Source organism: Lagenorhynchus albirostris, chromosome 2 (assembly GCF_949774975.1).
Source record: "Lagenorhynchus albirostris chromosome 2, mLagAlb1.1, whole genome shotgun sequence".
Taxonomy (NCBI): Eukaryota; Metazoa; Chordata; class Mammalia; order Artiodactyla; family Delphinidae; genus Lagenorhynchus; species Lagenorhynchus albirostris.
In genome coordinates this window covers 130,773,516-130,792,770 of record NC_083096.1, presented here as the reverse complement: position 1 = coordinate 130,792,770, position 19,255 = coordinate 130,773,516, and the positions used below count along the sequence as shown (strand labels likewise).

General features: G+C 44.7%; 2 protein-coding genes across 7 annotated transcripts in view; one reads left to right on the top strand and one right to left on the bottom strand.

Annotated features, from left to right (window-relative positions):
- The window catches only part of RAVER2 (ribonucleoprotein, PTB binding 2), a 104,014-nt gene extending 100,227 nt beyond the window's left edge, over window positions 1-3,787 (top strand). For both annotated transcript variants that reach the window (XM_060139852.1, XM_060139851.1), the window contains exon 12: window positions 1,270-3,787. In XM_060139852.1, coding sequence (XP_059995835.1) covers window positions 1,270-1,416 — 147 coding nt within the window. In that variant the 3' untranslated portion in view covers window positions 1,417-3,787. The remainder of the gene's footprint in view (window positions 1-1,269) is intronic.
- JAK1 (Janus kinase 1) overlaps window positions 3,784-19,255 on the bottom strand; it is a 232,381-nt gene continuing 216,909 nt past the window's right edge. For all 5 annotated transcript variants that reach the window (XM_060139847.1, XM_060139846.1, XM_060139848.1 and 2 more), the window contains 13 exons: window positions 17,013-17,156; window positions 16,238-16,325; window positions 15,630-15,757; window positions 14,884-15,019; window positions 13,649-13,800; window positions 11,044-11,194; window positions 10,827-10,921; window positions 9,566-9,758; window positions 8,691-8,815; window positions 8,143-8,315; window positions 6,354-6,471; window positions 5,991-6,101; window positions 3,784-5,247 (listed from right to left, as the gene is read on the bottom strand). In XM_060139847.1, the coding sequence (XP_059995830.1) occupies window positions 5,152-5,247; window positions 5,991-6,101; window positions 6,354-6,471; window positions 8,143-8,315; window positions 8,691-8,815; window positions 9,566-9,758; window positions 10,827-10,921; window positions 11,044-11,194; window positions 13,649-13,800; window positions 14,884-15,019; window positions 15,630-15,757; window positions 16,238-16,325; window positions 17,013-17,156 (1,710 nt within the window). In that variant the 3' untranslated portion in view covers window positions 3,784-5,151. The remainder of the gene's footprint in view (window positions 5,248-5,990; window positions 6,102-6,353; window positions 6,472-8,142; window positions 8,316-8,690; window positions 8,816-9,565; window positions 9,759-10,826; window positions 10,922-11,043; window positions 11,195-13,648; window positions 13,801-14,883; window positions 15,020-15,629; window positions 15,758-16,237; window positions 16,326-17,012; window positions 17,157-19,255) is intronic.

Here is a 19,255-nt window from a genome sequence, read left to right as displayed (position 1 = left end):
TTATCTATAGCCTTGTGGATCTCATGAACACAAGCCCTGCTGGCTTTCAGAGCTAGGTATTTTGGGAACCCATACCTCCAGTGGGAGTCTTAGAAGTTGGAGCACTAGATGTGGAATCCAAACCCTTCACTCCTCAGGGAGAAGCTAAGAATTGGGAATTCTCTCCTGATGCACAGTCCTGTGCCAGGGTTGGGGTGTATGGTGAGACTGTGTATTGGCCTTTCCTACCCATTTTCGTGTGGGTATTTATTTTCTCATTTGTTTAGTATGTAGGAGCTGCCCAGCTAGTTTCTGGATCTCTTTTAGAGGGAACTGTTCCAGGTGTAGCTGTACATATGGCACATCCATGGAAGGAGGGGAGCTCTGGAGCCTTCTTGGTCATCTCTACCTTATCCCTCTTCTTAACATGGATGACTGAGAACTGCTTTATCTACAAGGGCAGACAGACTCATCATCTGTCCCCTCTGAAGTTGAAGCTGGTTTTAAAAATTGTGGCCATTGTTGGTTCAAATACTATTGTAATTTTAATTGTAATGTGAGAGGGCTCTTCTGCATTGCTAGAAGCTTTCCTTATGAGTCATTTCTACACTCGTGTATAGTAAGTTACATAATTCTTCAGTAAGTAAGTTTGTCACACAGTATTTGTAAAAGCTAAAACAGAGGAATTAGGTGGTCATAGGGTTGTGCTATATAATCTGATTTAATGTACTGTGACTACTTGTGAGGAACATTTTGGCCCTTCTTATCATGAACACTTGTGGACTAAAGTTTGAGTTCATATTGCTCTCTAGAACATTTCACTAGCTATTTTGCTGACATCATTTGCTAGTTTTCGTACCTACTGGTTTATTCTTCTCTTGCCACATCTTTTATTACTAGATGAACTTAACATCTAAGCTGATATGCAGTTCAGTTCCTTAGCCATGCTCCTTCCTCAGAGGAATACTGGTATCCAGTACTGGTATTCTGATTCACTGGGGTTTAACTATGTACAAACAGCAGAAGCAACTACAGTGTCACTTTTTCTTTCCTGAAAATGTGGGGAGTAGGGGAGAGACGGCCTTAAGAAGCTGGTTTGTATTTTTCAAAAGTTCCACAAGTGATTTTGATATAGAAATTTTTTGTGCAGTTTTTTTGATAACTTTGTTATTTATCCTGCTATTCTGTTTTTACACCAAACCACAGTAGAATTGCTTTTCTTATAAATATCTTTAACAAACCAATTTTAATTTAGATTTTAGCATTAGTTATGGTTTCTTTTTCTAATAGGTATCATCTTTAAGAAATGAAAAGCGAGGCTCATCATATCTCGTCTCTGCCCCAGAAGGTGGTTCAGTGGAATTTGTTGACCAGCATTCTCAGGGCACAGGAGCATATTACATGGAAACCTACTTAAAAAAGAAGCGAGTGTACTGAGTTAAGTTCTCTCCTTACAAACTCAAGGTTCTTTGCAGTATCTCTGCTGTTCATTGCTGCCTTAACTACATTCAAACTAGCCATATCCTTTAAATACGGGTTTATAATTTCCCAGAAGGAACTGTGTTGTGCAGCAGGCAGAATTGCCAAATTAAAAAAATAAGTAGCAATAAGAAGAGACATCAATTGAGGACATATTCCGCTAGAATTAGATGCATCTTAATCAGTGTGATATTAACTTACAGTCCATTGGAGAAATTAACATGTTCCAATAGTCCTTGTTTAGGACTGGGAATAATTTTGACACCACATATAAAAGTTTGAAGCAATAAATGGGAAACATCCTTGTTTCCTGGGCCTTAGAATAAATTTCTTTTCTTTTTTTTTTTTTTGCGGTACGCGGGCCTCTCACTGTTGTGGCCTCTCCCGTTGCGGAGCACAGGCTCCGGACGTGCAGGCTCAGCGGCCGTGGCTCACAGGCCTAGCCGCTCCGTGGCACGTGGGACCTTCCCAGACGGGGCACGAACCCGTGTCCCCTGCATCAGCAGGCGGACTCTCAACCACTGTGTGCCACCAGGGAAGCCCCAGAATAAATTTCTTATAAGCCAGTGTGCATTCCAGTTTATCGATACTTTCCCTAGAAGTAATCTCATTTCAGATTTTTAGAATTTTTCCTAGAATTACAAGAATGCAAGTACACAATGCAGTGATTGGTAATGTTATAAAGATGCTCTACATATAAACTTAATTATTACCCCCACACCAGTCATACAGTATAAAACTCAAACACAGTGACAGTGACATCCAAGGTATACACTACTACAGATGCTTTACTCTTAATGTTATTAACCATTTATACCTCTTGTGAAAAACACAAGGTTGTTTTTTCTTTTGAAGTAGCTTTGCTGATCTAATTTCAGGGACTGGCAAACTACTCCCTGCAGTCAAAAAACAGTCCTCCAGCTGTTTTTGTACTGCCTGCAAGCTAAGAATGATATTTTTTACATTTTTAAATGTTTGGAGGAAAAAAATGTATGACTTGAAATTCAAATTTCAGTGTCCATACATAAAATTTTATCGGAACACAACCATGCTCATTCACTTACATATCATGTATGGCTAACTTCTGTGCTACAGTGGCAGAACTGAGTGGCTGCAAAGCCTAAAATATTTACTATCTGGCCCTTTATAAAGTTCACAGACTCCTGATCTAATACCATTAATTCCCTAATCCTTTTACTTCACACCTACAAAAAGACCTTTAACTTTTACAACAGATTTGTAAGTGGCAAGGAACAATAGGTTTCTGTGTCTTAATTTCATAGCATAGTGATGATTCATTTACTAGAACAGGGCACATTTTGGTCATCAGATGCCCTATTATTTCCACAATATAGTAAAGCAGTCAATCCTGCCCTTTCTGAAGGAGTGTTATGGAGTAACAGTATTTATAACCATTTTGAGATAATAAGCTATACCTCACTCTCTGCTTTGTCTATTATTCTTTTTCAGTGTGTTAGGCTGAAAAATTATCAGCTGTTTAACCCAATTTACTTTCGAAAGAATTGTGTTTATTGCATATAACTTTTGAATCACCATTTCCTGAAGACCTTGGTATTAAATGCATGAGAAACCCTTTTGCTATCTAGAAATTTCTAAGTTTGTCCTTTGTTATGAGACATTAATTGATGATGTGGAGTTTAGGGGGTCTCAGTGATCCTAGTCTTTTTGAAATAAGATCATTAAATATCTTATATTTAGGGGACTTATTGACTATGATAGAAGGTTTCTCTCCTGTTTTAATTATGAAGTTTAAAATTGGTACACATGTTGTATGATTTGTAAAGAATTTTACTTGGTCTAATGTATTGCCTATGTTAACTTCTATTGGCAAATGACAGCTAGAAAGTTAAATTATTAGATAATTTCTAATAAGTAAGTATACTACCTATAAATAACTGATCAGGATAGGCATCACTCAATTGTGACTCAGCAGATGAATCATGGGTTCTCCATGCTCTGCACTTCTTCCCATTTTCCTGTTGCATTGAGCTTCTTCAGTGCTTTGTCACACCTCTATGACCGTACAAATAGAAGGGAAGATGGTGAATTTTAAAAATGTAAGCAGGAAGAGGTTGAAAGAACTAAAAGGTATTTTGTGTTAGCAAGTGTGGGTCTGCCACCCACACTGGCCTGTGCCCCGTTATTGCTGGGACACAACAGATAAGTACAAATCAAGTGGTGTTAGTAATAAGGATCATTACCAGTGCTCTCCCCACCCCCAGCCTATACTGTTATTTTTCTATGTAAACAAATTGTTTGAAATGCTTTGAAAATGAACTCTTAATATTAAAAGGCACATGCATGTGAAGTCTCTAGTACATTTATTTGTATAAAGAGTAAACAAAGTGCATGTAGGGTGGCCACAGGTTTGAGACAGATCTTGGTGATGGACAGATCTTGGTGATGTAGGGTTACTAGACAAATTTGAATGGCTGTTGCCATTGAATCAATACACAACTCTTTTTCAGGCTCAAAGGTGAAAAGTAATGGTATCAAACAAATGCTAGACAGCATGAACAAAAAGTTTTTCAGACTCCTGGTCAAAAAGATCTTATGGTTCACAATGAATCAGAGATTTGACATTTTTGATTACCCAGCTACCTCCAAGCAAACTGAAAACTGCCTAGTGGATCCTGAACTCCATAGTGCTTCTAGCTGGGTCTTTCAAGTTTTGCGCCATAGGGTGATGGTCAAAATAGTGATCGACTCTTGTAGATGGATGGTAAGTACTGAAACAAACACTAAGAACAGTGCAATGTACATGGTATATATGCATTCAGCATCCAAAACCAATGCTGGCACAGCTTGCCCCGAAGTGGTAGAGTTATAAAAGGATACACACATTGACATTTCTGAAAAGCAGGTATAACAGCATCCAGGTTCTTGGAATCAGTTCTGATTGATTAAAGGTATACTGTTTAGGGAAGCACTGGCACAGGTTTAGTTCTCAAGAATCAACATCATGCAGCAAAGTATCTATTCCACAGCTGCCCCCCTGGGTATGACCAGTTTTCTCAAAAATGGGCTCCACTGGTCACCCAAGGGGACAGGAGCTAAGCCACTGCAGAAACAACTCAAAGTTTATGTCCTACTGTTGACAGGGATACACTCATCTTTTTGTATAGCAACAACAGTATACTAACTGGTATCTAATATTTCAAGAATGTTTCATCTATCACTGTTTAGATATTGAAATTTGAGGGCATATTAGAGCACTGGCCAAGTCCATCCATCTTTATCTTTGATTTCTGTGCCAGAAAAACATTTCACATCAACTGGCAGCTAAGAAAAAGCAATCACCTGGAGACTTTACTTTGGTCAGCTCCTCTTGTTTTGAAAAATCCCATTCTGGTACTCAATTGTGATAGTAGTAAACTAACCAGACGAAACAGTGGTATATTCTTTCCAAAAGGAGGAGTGCTTAAGTGCTTTCTAATATTTTGGTTGTCATTATTTGTCACTATGTTACTGGTGCCAAATTTAAAGAGGAAGTACTTACACATATTAAGCACCACACAGTGTGCTTTATACGAGGATACGTACCCCAGTATCTTTTTAGACAGAATACAAACTTTTTCCAGTTAGAACACATTTTTTTTTTAAATGGCTTGGGTATTGGTTGGGGGTAGGAGGACTTGATACACAGTAGAATTTAAATGTTATTCATGCTTCTTATTTTAGAAGTGCTTCAAATCCCTCAATAAGGTTCTGAAAGGTTGTCCGAATGGATGGTTGGAATTCCCAGCATTTTCTCATAAGCTGATAAACCTGTAAAAAGAAAAAATAACAGTAAAAATGTTTAGGAGCTTTTTAAAAAAATTATAGAAACACCAAGAAGAACATAATTTTGAAAATGTGAATGACCTCCCTTAGTAAGTAATACTAGAAAACAAGAATATTTGAATAACTTAAAATACAGAAAATGTGACATCTATAGCTCATAAATAACATTTTAACATTTGAGAAGCTCATGACTTAACTGACCTTGCAAAACAATCCAGGTCATTAATTACTATAAACCAGTTTAAGGGTGAAGTTATACCTCAGTTTAGACTCCAAATTTCCTTACCGGCTGGCTTCATTCTTTGGCTTAAACATACTATTCAGTACATCTTAAATAGTCTACAGAATTAGTCTTAAAGGCTCAGTTCAGTTAGAAATACAGAAAACTGGATGTCACAATGCTGTGATAAGTGGGATAAACTTACACACAAAAATGCAATTATATGTGTTTGTCACAGGAAGGCTACACCAACATATGCTCCTTTAGGGTGCTCACTGTGGTGAGCCTACTTCTGAAGGGAATCCCTTGCTTTGAACAAAACTTGTGGCTGTCATCTGCCCCAAAGATGATTTTCTCAGATATCTTATCTGAAATTCAGCTTCAGAAAACTATTTTAAAAGAGTTTTCTACTCATTCCTGCTCCCCCACTCCAATCCCATGCTGGACAATTCAAGCAGTGAAAACAGTAAAAACTGAGTTTTATTACTGTGAAATGGCCCATAAATACCTCTTCTGGACAGTTAGGTGGACAAGGCAAACGTTTTCCTTCTTTTAATGTATTCACAAGTCTTGTTACTGTCATCTGGCCATGAGTTGGGCCTATCATTTTCAGGAACAACTATGTAAAATAAAACCAAACAAAATATTTTACTTTGTACATATTTATGTAAACACCAGATAGATTACAGTAAAATATCTAGAATTGGAAATTAAAATAATAAAAAGGCTTTAAAATGAAAAGTCCAAGACAATTTTCCTTTCCATTATGACACACTGATTGGATTCCATTTAAGAATGAAACTTACAAAGCAGAAGGATGGACACATTTTAAGTGGGTGCTAGATTCAAACGAAGGACAAGTAAGACTTACCGCCATGGGACTGGAATCTGAATCACAGTAAGTAAGCAGCTCATGCAGAGTTACTCCAAAAGACCAGACATCAGAGGCGATATAAAACTTACACTGAATTAAACATTCTGGAGCATACCTGAAAGAAAGCAGAACTGGAAACTTCATTTCCTGGGAAGGATATTCCAAAAAGCATTAGAGTAACTCAGAAAAATCAGCACTCTGGTTTTTCTTAGAATTTAATATTCTAAGACATTTAAGTGTGTATTATGCATCAGTCACACATGCTGCTGTGGTGCACATCTGATATGTGGACAGATACCCCTATGGGCTCTCATTACACATTTGCTCCCAAACATCAGTCAGACTAGTCTGTGCTCCTCATTTCGCAGAGCATAGGCTCTCCATGGGGAGGGGATGGGGGGAGGAGGTGATGACGACAGGCCCGGGCTTCATTTGCCTGCAAGCTCAGATTGAGTCAGCAGTGAATTACTGCCCAGTCCTCTTCCAATGTCAGCTGCTTTGGTGAATGATACCCAATTGCCTGAGCCAGAAACTGAGGCATCCCCATATCCAGTCTAAGAAATACTTCTCAAACCTCCTCACTTCTAAACCCCACCATCGCTGTCCTAGTTCACACCATCACTGGCTCTGGCCAAATCAGACTCCCTGGCTCCAGTCTTGCTCCTCTCCTTCCCACAGTGATCTTTTTAAACAGAAAAGTCCCTGTCCTTAATCCCCCCAACAGCAACCCAAAAAGTCCCTGTCCTTAATCCCCCCAACAGCAATCCAAAGCTCTTGGGATGGAGTCCCAGCTCCATGACTCAGCGTCCAGAGCATTGCCTTGGCAACCGCCGAGACCTCCCTTCATGATCCAGCCACACGGAGCTGATTCCAGTTCCTAGGATAACCACTGCTCTGTCTCACTCTTGCCACCATACATGCTGTCTTCTAACCATCTTTACAAGCCCCCAGCAATCTTTTAAGGCCTTATTTTAAAAGAACTTCCAGAAAACCAAGCCTGAACCCTTTTCTGGTTATGGTACCACGAAATTGGCTGCCTCACCCATTAAATTCTAAACTTGGTTGGCTTGTTCACCCTTGTTATCTCTAGTATCTGGCACAAAGCAGGGCCTTGATACATATTTCTTTAATGAATAAATGGAGGTTTGGCCTCCGTGGGTGGAAGAGACCCGTGTCGTGTCCATACAGGATGTACCTCGTGGTGCCAGTCAGTTCTACAGGATGGCGTAGAGTGGAGACTTTAGCAGCTTCCCCCTTGGATAGTGTTCCAGGCTGAGAGGGGTCAAAGTCAGGGGGTGGCCCACCAACCAGGATACTCTGGTGATTCATGAGAAGATGGCCAAGCTTCTTATGGATTTTTGCTCTGTTATGTCCAGGCTCTACCTGAACCTGCCAATGCCCACTCGTCACCTCCTTCCTGTCATCTTCCTGCCCCTTCCTCCTACCTGCCCTCCAGACTTCCTCTGCATGGATGTGATTACTCCAGCTGCTAACAGTTTTAACAACTGTGTCAGAGGAATGCCTTCTCCAGCCAAGATGGAGATGCTGAGCGTTGTGAGATTTCTTCCTTGGAAGATGTTGTCCTATGAAGCTCAGGCATTGCTGCGAGTTGTTTTCAGTAAAACAGCTTATAATATGTTTCTTGAAGGCAAAAATCAGTCAATTCCAAATGATCTAAGTCTTTTTCTAATCTGGACTAATAAGAGACATTAACATAGCTAGAAAGGACCTATCAGAACAGTGGAAACCCTATGAAGCACTGATGAAATCTGTTTGATTCAGTTACCAAAACACAGGGCTGTCCCGATCGTCCTTGACTGTGTAGTACTCCTTATCAGTTTCAATGGATTTGGTTAGACCAAAGTCCCCAATTTTCACTTGGTGTTCACTCTCAACAAGGACATTTCTTGCTGCTAAGTCACGGTGAACGTATTGCCGAGAACCCAAATAGTCCATCCCCTGAGGGAGAGAGGGAAAGGCAGAGCACATTGCTGAAGGTCAGTTCAGATTGGATTCTGTATCTACCACTTCATAACAAAAAAATATATATATATGTCATTTCATTCACATATCACTTCTTTTGTTTTTACTTCTTTGCAAAAATAGTTAGACCAACCTGATTCCAAGAAATACACATTAAAGAAACCATATTAACAAATTAGTTCACTTTCTTAGCAGAGGCTAATTTTCAATCCAAATCATGCAGAACAAAATAAACTCAGTACAATTATTGGAAATTATTTTCCACTTGCAGCCTAATTATAAACCAATTACCCAGGACAGAGTGCCTGATTTATAAATTTTTACCAGGCTCTTTTTTTTTTTTCTTTTTACCTTACAAATCTGAACGGCATATTTTAACTGCTGTTTGAGGTTAATTTTGTTCTTATTCTTTGGAAGATACTCCTTAAGACTTCCTGAAGGCAGAAATTCCATGATGAGCTTAATACCGTTTCCTCCTGTTTAGAAAAAAGAAACGAAAAAACAAAAAAACCATCAGTACAAGGTTGCCAAATGAAGGAACTGTGGGAGTGAAGGGCACAGGATCTGGAGACAGAGGACCTGAATCACAGGCAAGTTGCTTAACCTCGCAGGTTTCAGAGTCTTGGGATCCTCAGCAGTGAACAGGGTATCTACCCTAGGGTCATCAGCGCTCACTGAGACAACACAGTGTTCTGCAAACAACTAGGCAAATGATGATTTTTAAAAATTATGAGCCACTATCAATTTTAAAATATAATACATAAGTATTGTACTGGCTTGTAAAAAAGATACACTTGTTAGTAAACACTACTTGCCACCGTGATTTAGAAAACTAGAAAACGAAGTACCCTGCTTAGTGCTGGATCAAAAGAACAGGGAAAGGGGAGGAGCAGGCATCAGTTTCATCTGGTCTCTGTGCCCTCGTGTGCAAATATCAGGACAGGGGAAGTCCAATCCCCAGTGTGGGTGTAGGAACAGCCAAGACAGACAATGCTGGAATCACCCCCCGCCTGGTGGTGGGGGAGGCTGGGTAGCTTTCCCGGGAGCTCTGCAGCTGCTGAGGGTTCTGACAGTGCATACTGCTTCGAAGCCCTAGAGCTCCGGGGGCCATCAGCTAGCACTCAGGCAGCCTAGATGAGGCCAAGGGCACTGCCTGCTCAGCACTGGCCTTCATGACCCCAGATAGTCACTCAGTCTTTAAACCAACCCCACTTTGCACAACATACCGTCTTCTGTGCAGATGCCTTTATACTTCACAATGTTCTCATGATAAAGGTTTCTTAAGATTTCAATTTCCTTCTTCAGATCAGCTATGTGGTTCCCTCCACTCTCAGGCTTCAGGGATTTGACGGCCACCTGCTCCCCTGTATTGTCCCCCTCAGGGTCATACCTGCAGAGCTCGACCTTCCCAAAGTGGCCCTGGAGGGAGAGATGCACGTGCTTGATCAGAGAAGCCCCGGCCTGGGCCAACAGGACACACTTCAAAGATGAGCCTTGCTCCTCGTGCTGTTCCCCTGAAGGTGGGGGTGCACGCACAGTCTGACCCTGCAGGCAGCAATCTCCTACCTGGGCTCTTCCCCACTTGGCTTACCTGCCATTCCTTCTATTACTGAGCTAAGACAAGAAAAGGATCAAGTGACTGGTGAACCAACACATCAATCCCAACTTCTACGAAAGTGTAACCCAAAAGGAAATGGAGGTTATTTCTGGACATGCAGGACAACCTCGACATTCTTTGACAGCCCTGGGTCCACGCTACAGGAGGCACCATAATGTGGCTACAAAGAGCAAGGCATGAGGAGTCTCTAGAAGACGTGGATTAGATCCCAGCTAAGCCACCTGCTAGTGATTCGAGCCTTTCGAGCCTGGTCACCCCACCTTCTGAGCTGGCTCCAGAGGTGCTCAATGTATACAGTGGTAATAAACCCTTGGGAATGCTGTGAGGAAGCAGGAACACTGTGCTTGTAGAATGCCCAGCACTCGGCCTTGGCACATGGCGGGTACTCAAGGTGGCACAGCCTTTATTAACTACAGAAAATCTGTATAAAGATGCAAATTCCAGTAGCTTCTCTAGTCACATTTACTGTCAGGAAACTGCCATTCAAGGTCCAGAGGAAAAGCTAAAATTCTATTTCGGTGTTCTGTGAAATAAATCCATCTCTCATTTAAGCAGCCTCACAGGATATGTATTCCCAGAAAAGTCAGAGGTAGGGACTTCTCTATTTCCACCATATCTATATCCATCCCCCATGGATGGATCCCCCCCTTTTCATCTCTTTGTCCCTTAGAGACCAAGTCTCCCGAGGGAGCTGATCAATGTCCTGTGGACAGGCTGCCACCGTGTGTCAAATGGAAAAACACACAATCCTAAAGAACACAGTAAGATGCTTTCTCCTACGAACTTTGACCCAAAACGAGAGAGAATGGAGAGCAGCTTTAGATATCCATAGAGGTGAAGTGGTCAGCAGAGACTCGAGTATAACTTGCCTCTCCCAAGTCACGGATCCTCTTTAAGAACCGCTTTTCAAAATGTGTGGGATCCACTTCAGTTGCTGGCTTTTTTTCTGATACGATGTCTGGATCTAACAGAAGAGAAAAGAGAACATGTTAAAAAGGAGTGATTGCCCCTCACAGGCTCCTTGTTATCCCTCCCTCCCCCGAGCATTGGCTGGTCTTGGTTAAACAGCTCAAGGTAGAGTCTTACTCTGCTCCTCCAGCTTATTGATGTCTCTCATGATGGCTCGGAAGAAGGGTCTCTGGTTGGGGTCGTAGTTCATGCAGCGGGTCATAAGGTCAGCTAGCTCCTTACAAGACGGGGTCACTGGCCTGCACCGGCTTTCATAGAACCTCTCTTTCTGCAAAGAAGTGGACCACATGAAAGAAACCAAAGGAACCACTCACAGACCTTTTAGCCCCAGGTCAGAAGGAGTTACCTAACAATCCCTAATTTAACTCCCAACAGCTTTGCTTAAAAGTAGACGTCATAAACGTGGGTGCTAATGCTGCCTTTCTCTAGCTGTGGGAAATCTTAGTCCTGGATACTAAAATAATCCGAATTCAAGGAAAACAAGCAGTATATCCCACCCAGTCCCAAATAAGCTGTATTACAGCAAAGTCATGCAACCTTCTGGAATATGATTTGGCAACATGTGTAGAAATCTTCAGATTCTTCAAACTCTCATTAATTGCAATTACTGAACGACTCAGAAATAAGTCAGAAACAAAGATTTATGTTTAAAGATATTCCCTGCAGAATTAGACAGAACATTACAAATTTGAAAATGACCTCAATGCCAAATATAAAATTAGTTAAATAAATCAGAGTTTAATGAAACAACTCTTACATCAAATTAGTAAAAACTGTAAGGCTTATTTAATCGTATAGCAAAGTACTCACAACATTAAATGAAAAAATATACAACATTAAATGAAAAAATAACTAGCATGGTCCCAAGTTTGTTTAAAAAAGAGAGAGAGAAACAGACTGGAAGACAATATGCCAAAGTGTTAAACATTAGTTAGGGGTGACCAGAATACAGTGATTAATAATTTCTTTTTTAAAAATACTTTTCTCTGTTTTCTAAATTCTCATCAACGGGGTTAATACTTTAAAATTCTGAAACGAATAATTGATGCCCTTTTAAAAAAATTAAGTTAATTTGCTACACTTTAGGCTCTGGTCTGTAGCTGACTCTCAAGGGTACTAGTTTCTCTTCTGGTCCCTGTGGGTCCTAGGGTGGGGTGGGGGCAGGCCCCAGAGGAGAGGAGGAAGATGGGTTGGAATTAAGGAGCTGAGAGCTCCCCCTGCCTTGGAGTGTCTCTCACTCTTCCAGGCTCCAGTAGAGCCAGGGGGAAAGGTCACCCAGCCCACCCAAGGGTACCTGGGAGAAGAGACAGACCCTCCTTTATCAAAGGGACAGACATTTCCTTACACCATCTCTGTATTCTGCTCAGTTCTGGGTACACAGAAGGTGCTCACTAAATACTGACTGACAGCAAAGGGTATGCTGTTTTGTTTCCAAGGAAGTTAAAAATAAAATGACTCCCAAAAGCCCCAGCTGAAAATCCTAAATACAGATCTATGGATGTGACGGTTTCTCTGTTGGTTTTAGCTTAACTCCTCTTTCCCAAGTCCTGCACCATGTTTACCTGGCAAAAGGCTAACAGGTTAAAGGTTCTTTTGCCTCTTCGGTATCTCCTCCACGTGCACCCTCCACTCTGGATCCTCACTGCCACTTCCTGGTTCAGGCTGTCGCCACTGAGAGCCTCAGAGCAAGAGGCCTCTCCTCAGCCTGTCCATCCAACCACCATCCAGATGAACTGCCCAGTCTGGCCTCCGAGCACCTGGCTCCCCCACCCAAACCCTTCAATGCCCCACATCACCCCAGTAAAATTCTGCAGCCCGGCATTCAGGGCCTCTATACAATCCGACCTCAAAGGACCCTTCCCACCTTTTTACCTGTCATTCCTCTCCACACTCCAGGCAAATGAAACTGCTCCCTGTAGACAACTGAAATGCCACCCTCCCTTGGACTTTGATCATTCCCTCCCAGCTAAAAGTGATGCCTGCCCCTCTAAAGACACAAGACACACCCTAATAATCAAATCAGTGAGTTGGGATCAGTGGTCCTTCACTCTAACGTTCACTGCTTTATCCCTTTGGAGTTAGAGCCTCCACTCGCTTTCTGCAAGTGAACACGAGAAAGGGTCAGCCTCGAAGTTCTGCATTCTAGCTAAGGAACCCGCGCCTTGGGCCACCTGCATCTGTTACCTGACCTGTAAAACAAGGGTAATGACACTGCCCTACCCAACATGCAGGGCTCTAAAGGTGATGATTTCAGATATTATGTGTGGAATCCTTATCGCTTTTTAGCCCAACTCTCCTACTATACCCTAAGGTCCTCAAGGGTAGGCAAGGCCTGTGTCTATTTCATTGTGAACCCCCAGCTTTAACTTAGGACAACGCCTGGTACACAGGAGGAACGCAATAAGTATCTGGGTGTTAATTTTGCAATGCTATAGCGATCTACTGAGCACATATTGTGTACCTGGGACTCTACACGCATTATTTAATCTTCACAACAACCCTGCAAAGTAGGTATTATTTATTCCCATTCTACAGATGATGAAACCAAGGCCCAAGGAAATTAAGTAACATTTGCGAGGTCACACAGGCACTGTAAGCTTGTGGAGGAGAGTCTAACCCGTGCCTGTCTCCTCCCACAATATGAGGCTTCCTGATAACTCCTGAGACACCCATGAGTGTCCAAGGGGTCCCCACTCAGCTCACACCCTGGAAAGCAACTCACCTCAATCAGTGTCTTGTCTTTCAAGGGAATCTCGCCATTGTAGCAGATCTCCCAGAGCGTGGTTCCAAAGCTCCACTTGTCAGCGGCCACACTCAGGTTCTTGGAGTCTTCAACACACTCAGGAGCGATCCATGGGATTCGTTCTATGCACTCTGGAAAAGACAAGAAACATTTACAGATCAGTTTCTGCGATCACCTGGGGAGTATATCACTGCCATTGCAGCAAGAACTGGGAGTTAAGAAACTCTTTCAAGTAGTGTTTTCCAAACATGGACCATGGCTGCCCTGGTCCTGCAGGGAGTTTGTGAAAGGGGCGGTTTTCCAGGTCCCTTAGCCCTGGCCTTTCCAATGCATCTGTCTGAGTCAGGGCCTGCAGCTGTGTCTGTTTAACACAGACTCCCCAAGAAGGTCGTGTGAGTCAGTCTTTGAAGCTGTGGCCTCAGAAAGAGCAAAGCACCCCAGGGTGGAAGCCAACACCCTGGGGAGGGAGAACAGGGGGGCACATGGACAAAGGCTTAAGAAAGAGAAGGCCGGGGAGAAGAGGCCAACAGATGCAGAGTGGGCACGGGCTTACCCCCATACTCTGCATATCGCCCTGCAAGGGCCCAGGGGTGCACTGGTATCCCACGTATGACCTACAGGTAGAGCATGACCTGTGCGGCACTGCTTACAGTGTCTCAGCTCCCAGGTCTGCCCTCTCCTTTGGAGTCCTCAACTCATGATGACCTCATTCAAAGAGAAGCTGCAAGACCACAGCAATCGCTAAGGCGCCTCCCCAAACTGCTCTCTAACTACAGTGGGTTTCTTGTTTTGTTTTGTTTTTAATTTTTATTGTAGTTGCTTACAGTGGATTTCAAAACAAACACAGGTAGGACCCAGGTCCCACTCCTCCTGACACATCTCTGACCACCCCAGGCCCTTGGCCTCCCCTTGAACAAGGTGCTGCCCTGGCACCTTAAACACGGCTCCTTCATCGCAAGACCAGACCTGCCCCAGCTCAGTTGTGTTTCTCCTACTGCACAGTCAGCTCCTTGAGGGCAGGGACCGACCCTCCCATGCGTGACACCTCCCCTGCCCCCAGGGCTGGGCAGAAGCACAGCTGCCTTTTGCAGAAGTGTGCTTTCTAAAATGAGGCAGAACCCCAGCCCAGCCCCCTTCCCTGCTGGCCTGGCCCTGCCTCAGGGTCGGGGGAAGGGGATGGGTGGGGCAGGAGATGGGAGGGAGGGAGGACACACCTTGTCTGGACAGCACAGTGACGGGGATGCCGGGGTCACTGAGCTTGATGAAGGGGCCGCACTCGCTGTCAGTGCCCTCGCGGGCCAGGAGGAGGTTTTTAGTGCACACATTTCCGTGGACCAGATCTTTATCCTCCTGCAGAGTGAAAAGGCAGAGCTCAGCAAAGTTGCCCATGGAGCTGCCCTCCTTCCCACTGTCTCCTGTTTCCCACAGGTCATAATCCACATTCCCCAGCCCCAGCCAGACCCGGGCAGCTTAGCTCTCCTGCCGATGATCTGTGTGACTCAGGCACATTATATAACATCCCTTTACTCCAGCTCCCTCATCAGTGAACCAGGGATAACAATGGAGCATGCCTCATAGGGCTTTTGTGAGAATTAAAGTGATTATCAGAGCCTGAAAAACACCTGAACAGCTGAGCCATGGTAAGCACTCAATAAATGTGAGCTACTACTGATGCTAATAGTTTCATTCACTCATTCAACAAGTACTGTAATATTTCTACTCTTATTATACACTGCAGTATGGAAGCCAGTCCTCTGAAGTGATAAAAATTTCCCTCTAAGCAGGATTCACATGTAAGCACACAGAACAGCCCACGATGATGGCGTTCACTAAGCACCAGGCACACCTGTGTTCAGGTGAAGAGCCTGGGCTCTCCAGCCTGCTTGGCTGGTACCTCCTTCCTGCCTCCCCACATTTTGGTTCCTGATGGGGACCACCACAGACATCAGAACATACTCACCAAGTAACTCAGGGCGCTGGCCAGCTGTTTGGCAACTTTGAACTTCCAGGGTGTGGTGAGGACATCACTTTTCCGGTGCATGAAGAGATCCAGGGGCCCTCCCTCCACAAACTCTTCCACCATGATATCTACAAACACAAGAACAGCCACACCTGCAACCTTCTGTCCATCTGGGACAGCACCCTCCCTCATCCCCTTACGAGAGCTCACTTTAATGGCTGGTACTCCGCCTGGGGGTGCCAATGGTAGAGCGCTTCAGAGTCGGAAGGGCCTGGGTTCAAGCCCTGCCTGGAGCTCCTCCTACTCTGACTCTCTGGGCAATGAACTCAGCTCACTCACTCCCTACCTCCCGAGTCTAGCACAGCGTGGGGCCCAGAGCTGGCAAGAAGTAAACACTCAAGAAATTAGTGAAAAACAGATGGGATCTAGTTCCATGTCCACTATTAACGTAAGCAACCGACCTGCTCAGTACTTTGAATTCCTTGATTGCAAAAAGAAAGGCAAGAAGCCTGGGCGACGTGAGGGGGGGTATCAGCTCCCACTCATCTTCACAGCAACCATGCTCCCTGGCCAGGGCCGACTTCCCCTTCCAAAGAGAATACACTTACTCTCCACGTCTCGGACACAAACGCCATAGAGGTACACGATGTGTTTATGGGAGACCTGTCTCATCATGCTGGCTGCCTCAAAGAAGGCCTGTGGGAGGAAAGGACAAAGAAATGTCAAGGGCCGGCCTGCACTGGTCTGATCCTAAAGGGGCTCAGCTGAGAGGAAAGTCAGTGGATCCCAGGAAAGGTCACCACTGTCCTCATCCCAAGCCCTGAAACTACTCCCCTGGCCTCAACTACCCAGAGGCACTGCCAAGCCTCAACTGTGAGGGCCATCTAGCTGGGACACAGGACTCATTTAGAAAATCTAATAGGATGCAGAGCCAGGCTGGCGGGATAGGCTGGCTGACAACGTCCCCATTCGATACTCATGTCCACCACTTCCTCTTCCTTCAAACTTTGGGAAATAACAACGTTGGACACTATATTAGAATAAAAGGAAAACCAAGGCAGCAGATGTCTGTCAAGACTTGGCTTTACCACTCTCTAACAGTTTGTGGGATCCGGGGTAAGTCATTTTACTGCTCTGGGCTTTACTCTCCCAGACTCTGAAGTGACAGCCTGGACTGCATCAGGCACTTTTGAGACCATTCAGCTAGAGTCTGGGGCTCCACGGCATTGCCACATGGACCTCTAGGAAGGAAACGGGAGAGAGTGGGACGTACTGGGAGGGACAGGCCCAAAATCAGGGCAAAGGCTCTTCTTAGCCCACTGTGCTCTACTGGCTCCAGAAATGAGGGAGGGGAGAGGGTGGGGTTGTGAGGAAGACACTTGCCAGAGAAATGTCCCTGTGGCTGGGGTCTAAGACTTTGAGGATCACTTTTATTCTCTTCTCTTCGGAAGTTCCTTCGTCATCCTTGTAATCCATGAGGGTCCCAGAGTAGATGTGTGTCCGCGTGCCTCTCCCAAGGTGCTCGCCCTGAAGGAGGAAGCAGGAAATTAGGGTGACCACCCCCTGAGGCTTCAGTGGTGCCAGAGTCTGGGACTGAGTCCTCAGTGGGAACATACATTAGCAGGGATGGGGCAACGGCAAAGGGGCCCCAGGAGCTCAAGCGTCTCCAGTGCCTGGTCCTGTCAGGCCTCCAGAGGTGACAAAAAGCTACTTGGCCAAACACAGCTGTGGCACTCCCTGGGCCCCAGGAAATAATCCTCATATCCTCTGAACAGCAACACGCTATCTACCTCCGGGAACAGCCTGGGGCCGAAACATAACCCTGACCTTTCACAAAACTTCCAACAGTGCCATCAAAAGCCACCAACATCAGCCCCCACCCAGGCCTCCAGAACAGACTCAGAGAGGACCTCCCTCCCCGCTCCCCCAGGAGGCTCCTCCACTCACAGGCTGGGGTACAAAGAGAACAGGCTTGTGAGCCCTACTGCTTCCTGGCATTTTAACTTCGAGACCTCCTTTCATCACGCTCAATCGGCACCCACTTTCTGTAAATGGGTTAACGTAACAATGTACCTGCCTCGTAGGGTTGGTGTAAGAATCAAATGAGGAACTAGGTAGAACACCTCCTGGCGCACAGTGGGTAGAAGCCAATCCACTGGGCCAGTGTGTTTTGTCTGATTGCCCTCTCACACCTAAACTATTCATTTTCTATCCATCTACCTGATGCATGGGTGCACATGTGCATGCTTTCAAATCAGTGATACAATTTATACATACATATGCCCTAGCAATCGCCAGAGGAAGGTGATGTAAAGACAGAGGCGGAGACTGGAGGGACAGGCCTCAGTTTCCCCACATATAAAAAAGGATAATAAAACCAAATGAGCAGCATAAGAACTAAATGAGATCATCTGCTCAAGGCCCCGAACATATAATGATCTGTCTCTAAGACCGTTCCAGCTTAAGCTTTAGTAATTATGGTTTAAATTCTCTTAAGATTTGAAAATCAAAATGTGATTCATGAAACTCAGGCATTGTCAAGCTATCGACATTAACCCCACAAAACTTATTATTTGTAGTTCTATTATTCTATTATCCTAGGACCACCTATAAATGCAGAAAATGCATTATGGATGACTCCCTCAGCTGATTTCTGTCTCCCTCAAGAATGTACACAATCGGGCTTCCCTGGTGGCGCAGTGATTGAGAGTCCGCCTGCCGATGCAAGGGACACAGGTTCGTGCCCCGGTCTGGGAGGATCCCACATGCCGCGGAGCGGCTGGGCCCGTGAGCCATGGCCGCAGGGCCTGCACGTCCGGAGCCTGTGCTCTGCAGCGGGAGAGGCCACAGCAGTGAGAGGCCCACGTACCGCAAAAAAAAAAAAAAAAAAAATGTACACAATTGTTAACTGGGTATATTAATTTGCACAAACACCACCATCTGTCATCTGTCATAGCAGAATGGTGATACATCCGCCCTGTCTCCTATATCCTGGCAAGGTCCTGTGACTATTCATTAAAGCTGCATGTGTCATGAAGCGATACATCAAGATTATGGGAAGTTGCATTCCCAGAACATCCCACAAAAGCCATATGCTTTCAGAATAATTACTCTTCCTCGGAAGGGGTGCTTATTCCAGGGCCAAGTCATATGGCTCTGTGCTGTCAGGATTCCACAGCAACCCGGAGGCCCCTGCGTGTACCAGCTCAGCCTCCCTCCACGCTGCGCCTTCTGCCTTTGTCTATGGCTTGTCCATCCTCTGGGGCTCTGCTTTGATGCCACTTCCCCCAGAAAGCCACTGCTGTCCCCCCAAGACTAGGTAGGATGACCATCTGACAGTCCCACATCCTGCCATACTTCCCTACTTAGGGCTTGTCTCCTGGTGGTATAATTATCTGCTTAAGATAGACGAGAGTCTGCCTCGCCCACCGGACTGTGAGCCTGCCGAGGGTGGCAGTCATGCCTGGCATGGGCAACTGCTCAATCACTGTTGGCTAAATGAACGCTGGAGGTGCAGAGGGTGGTAATCTGCCCAGAGACTCAGGGGCAAGGACAGAAGGAAGACCCCAAGTACATGTCAAGTTCCAGGCAGAAAAGAGGCTGGGGTACTGCTGATCTGCGATTTT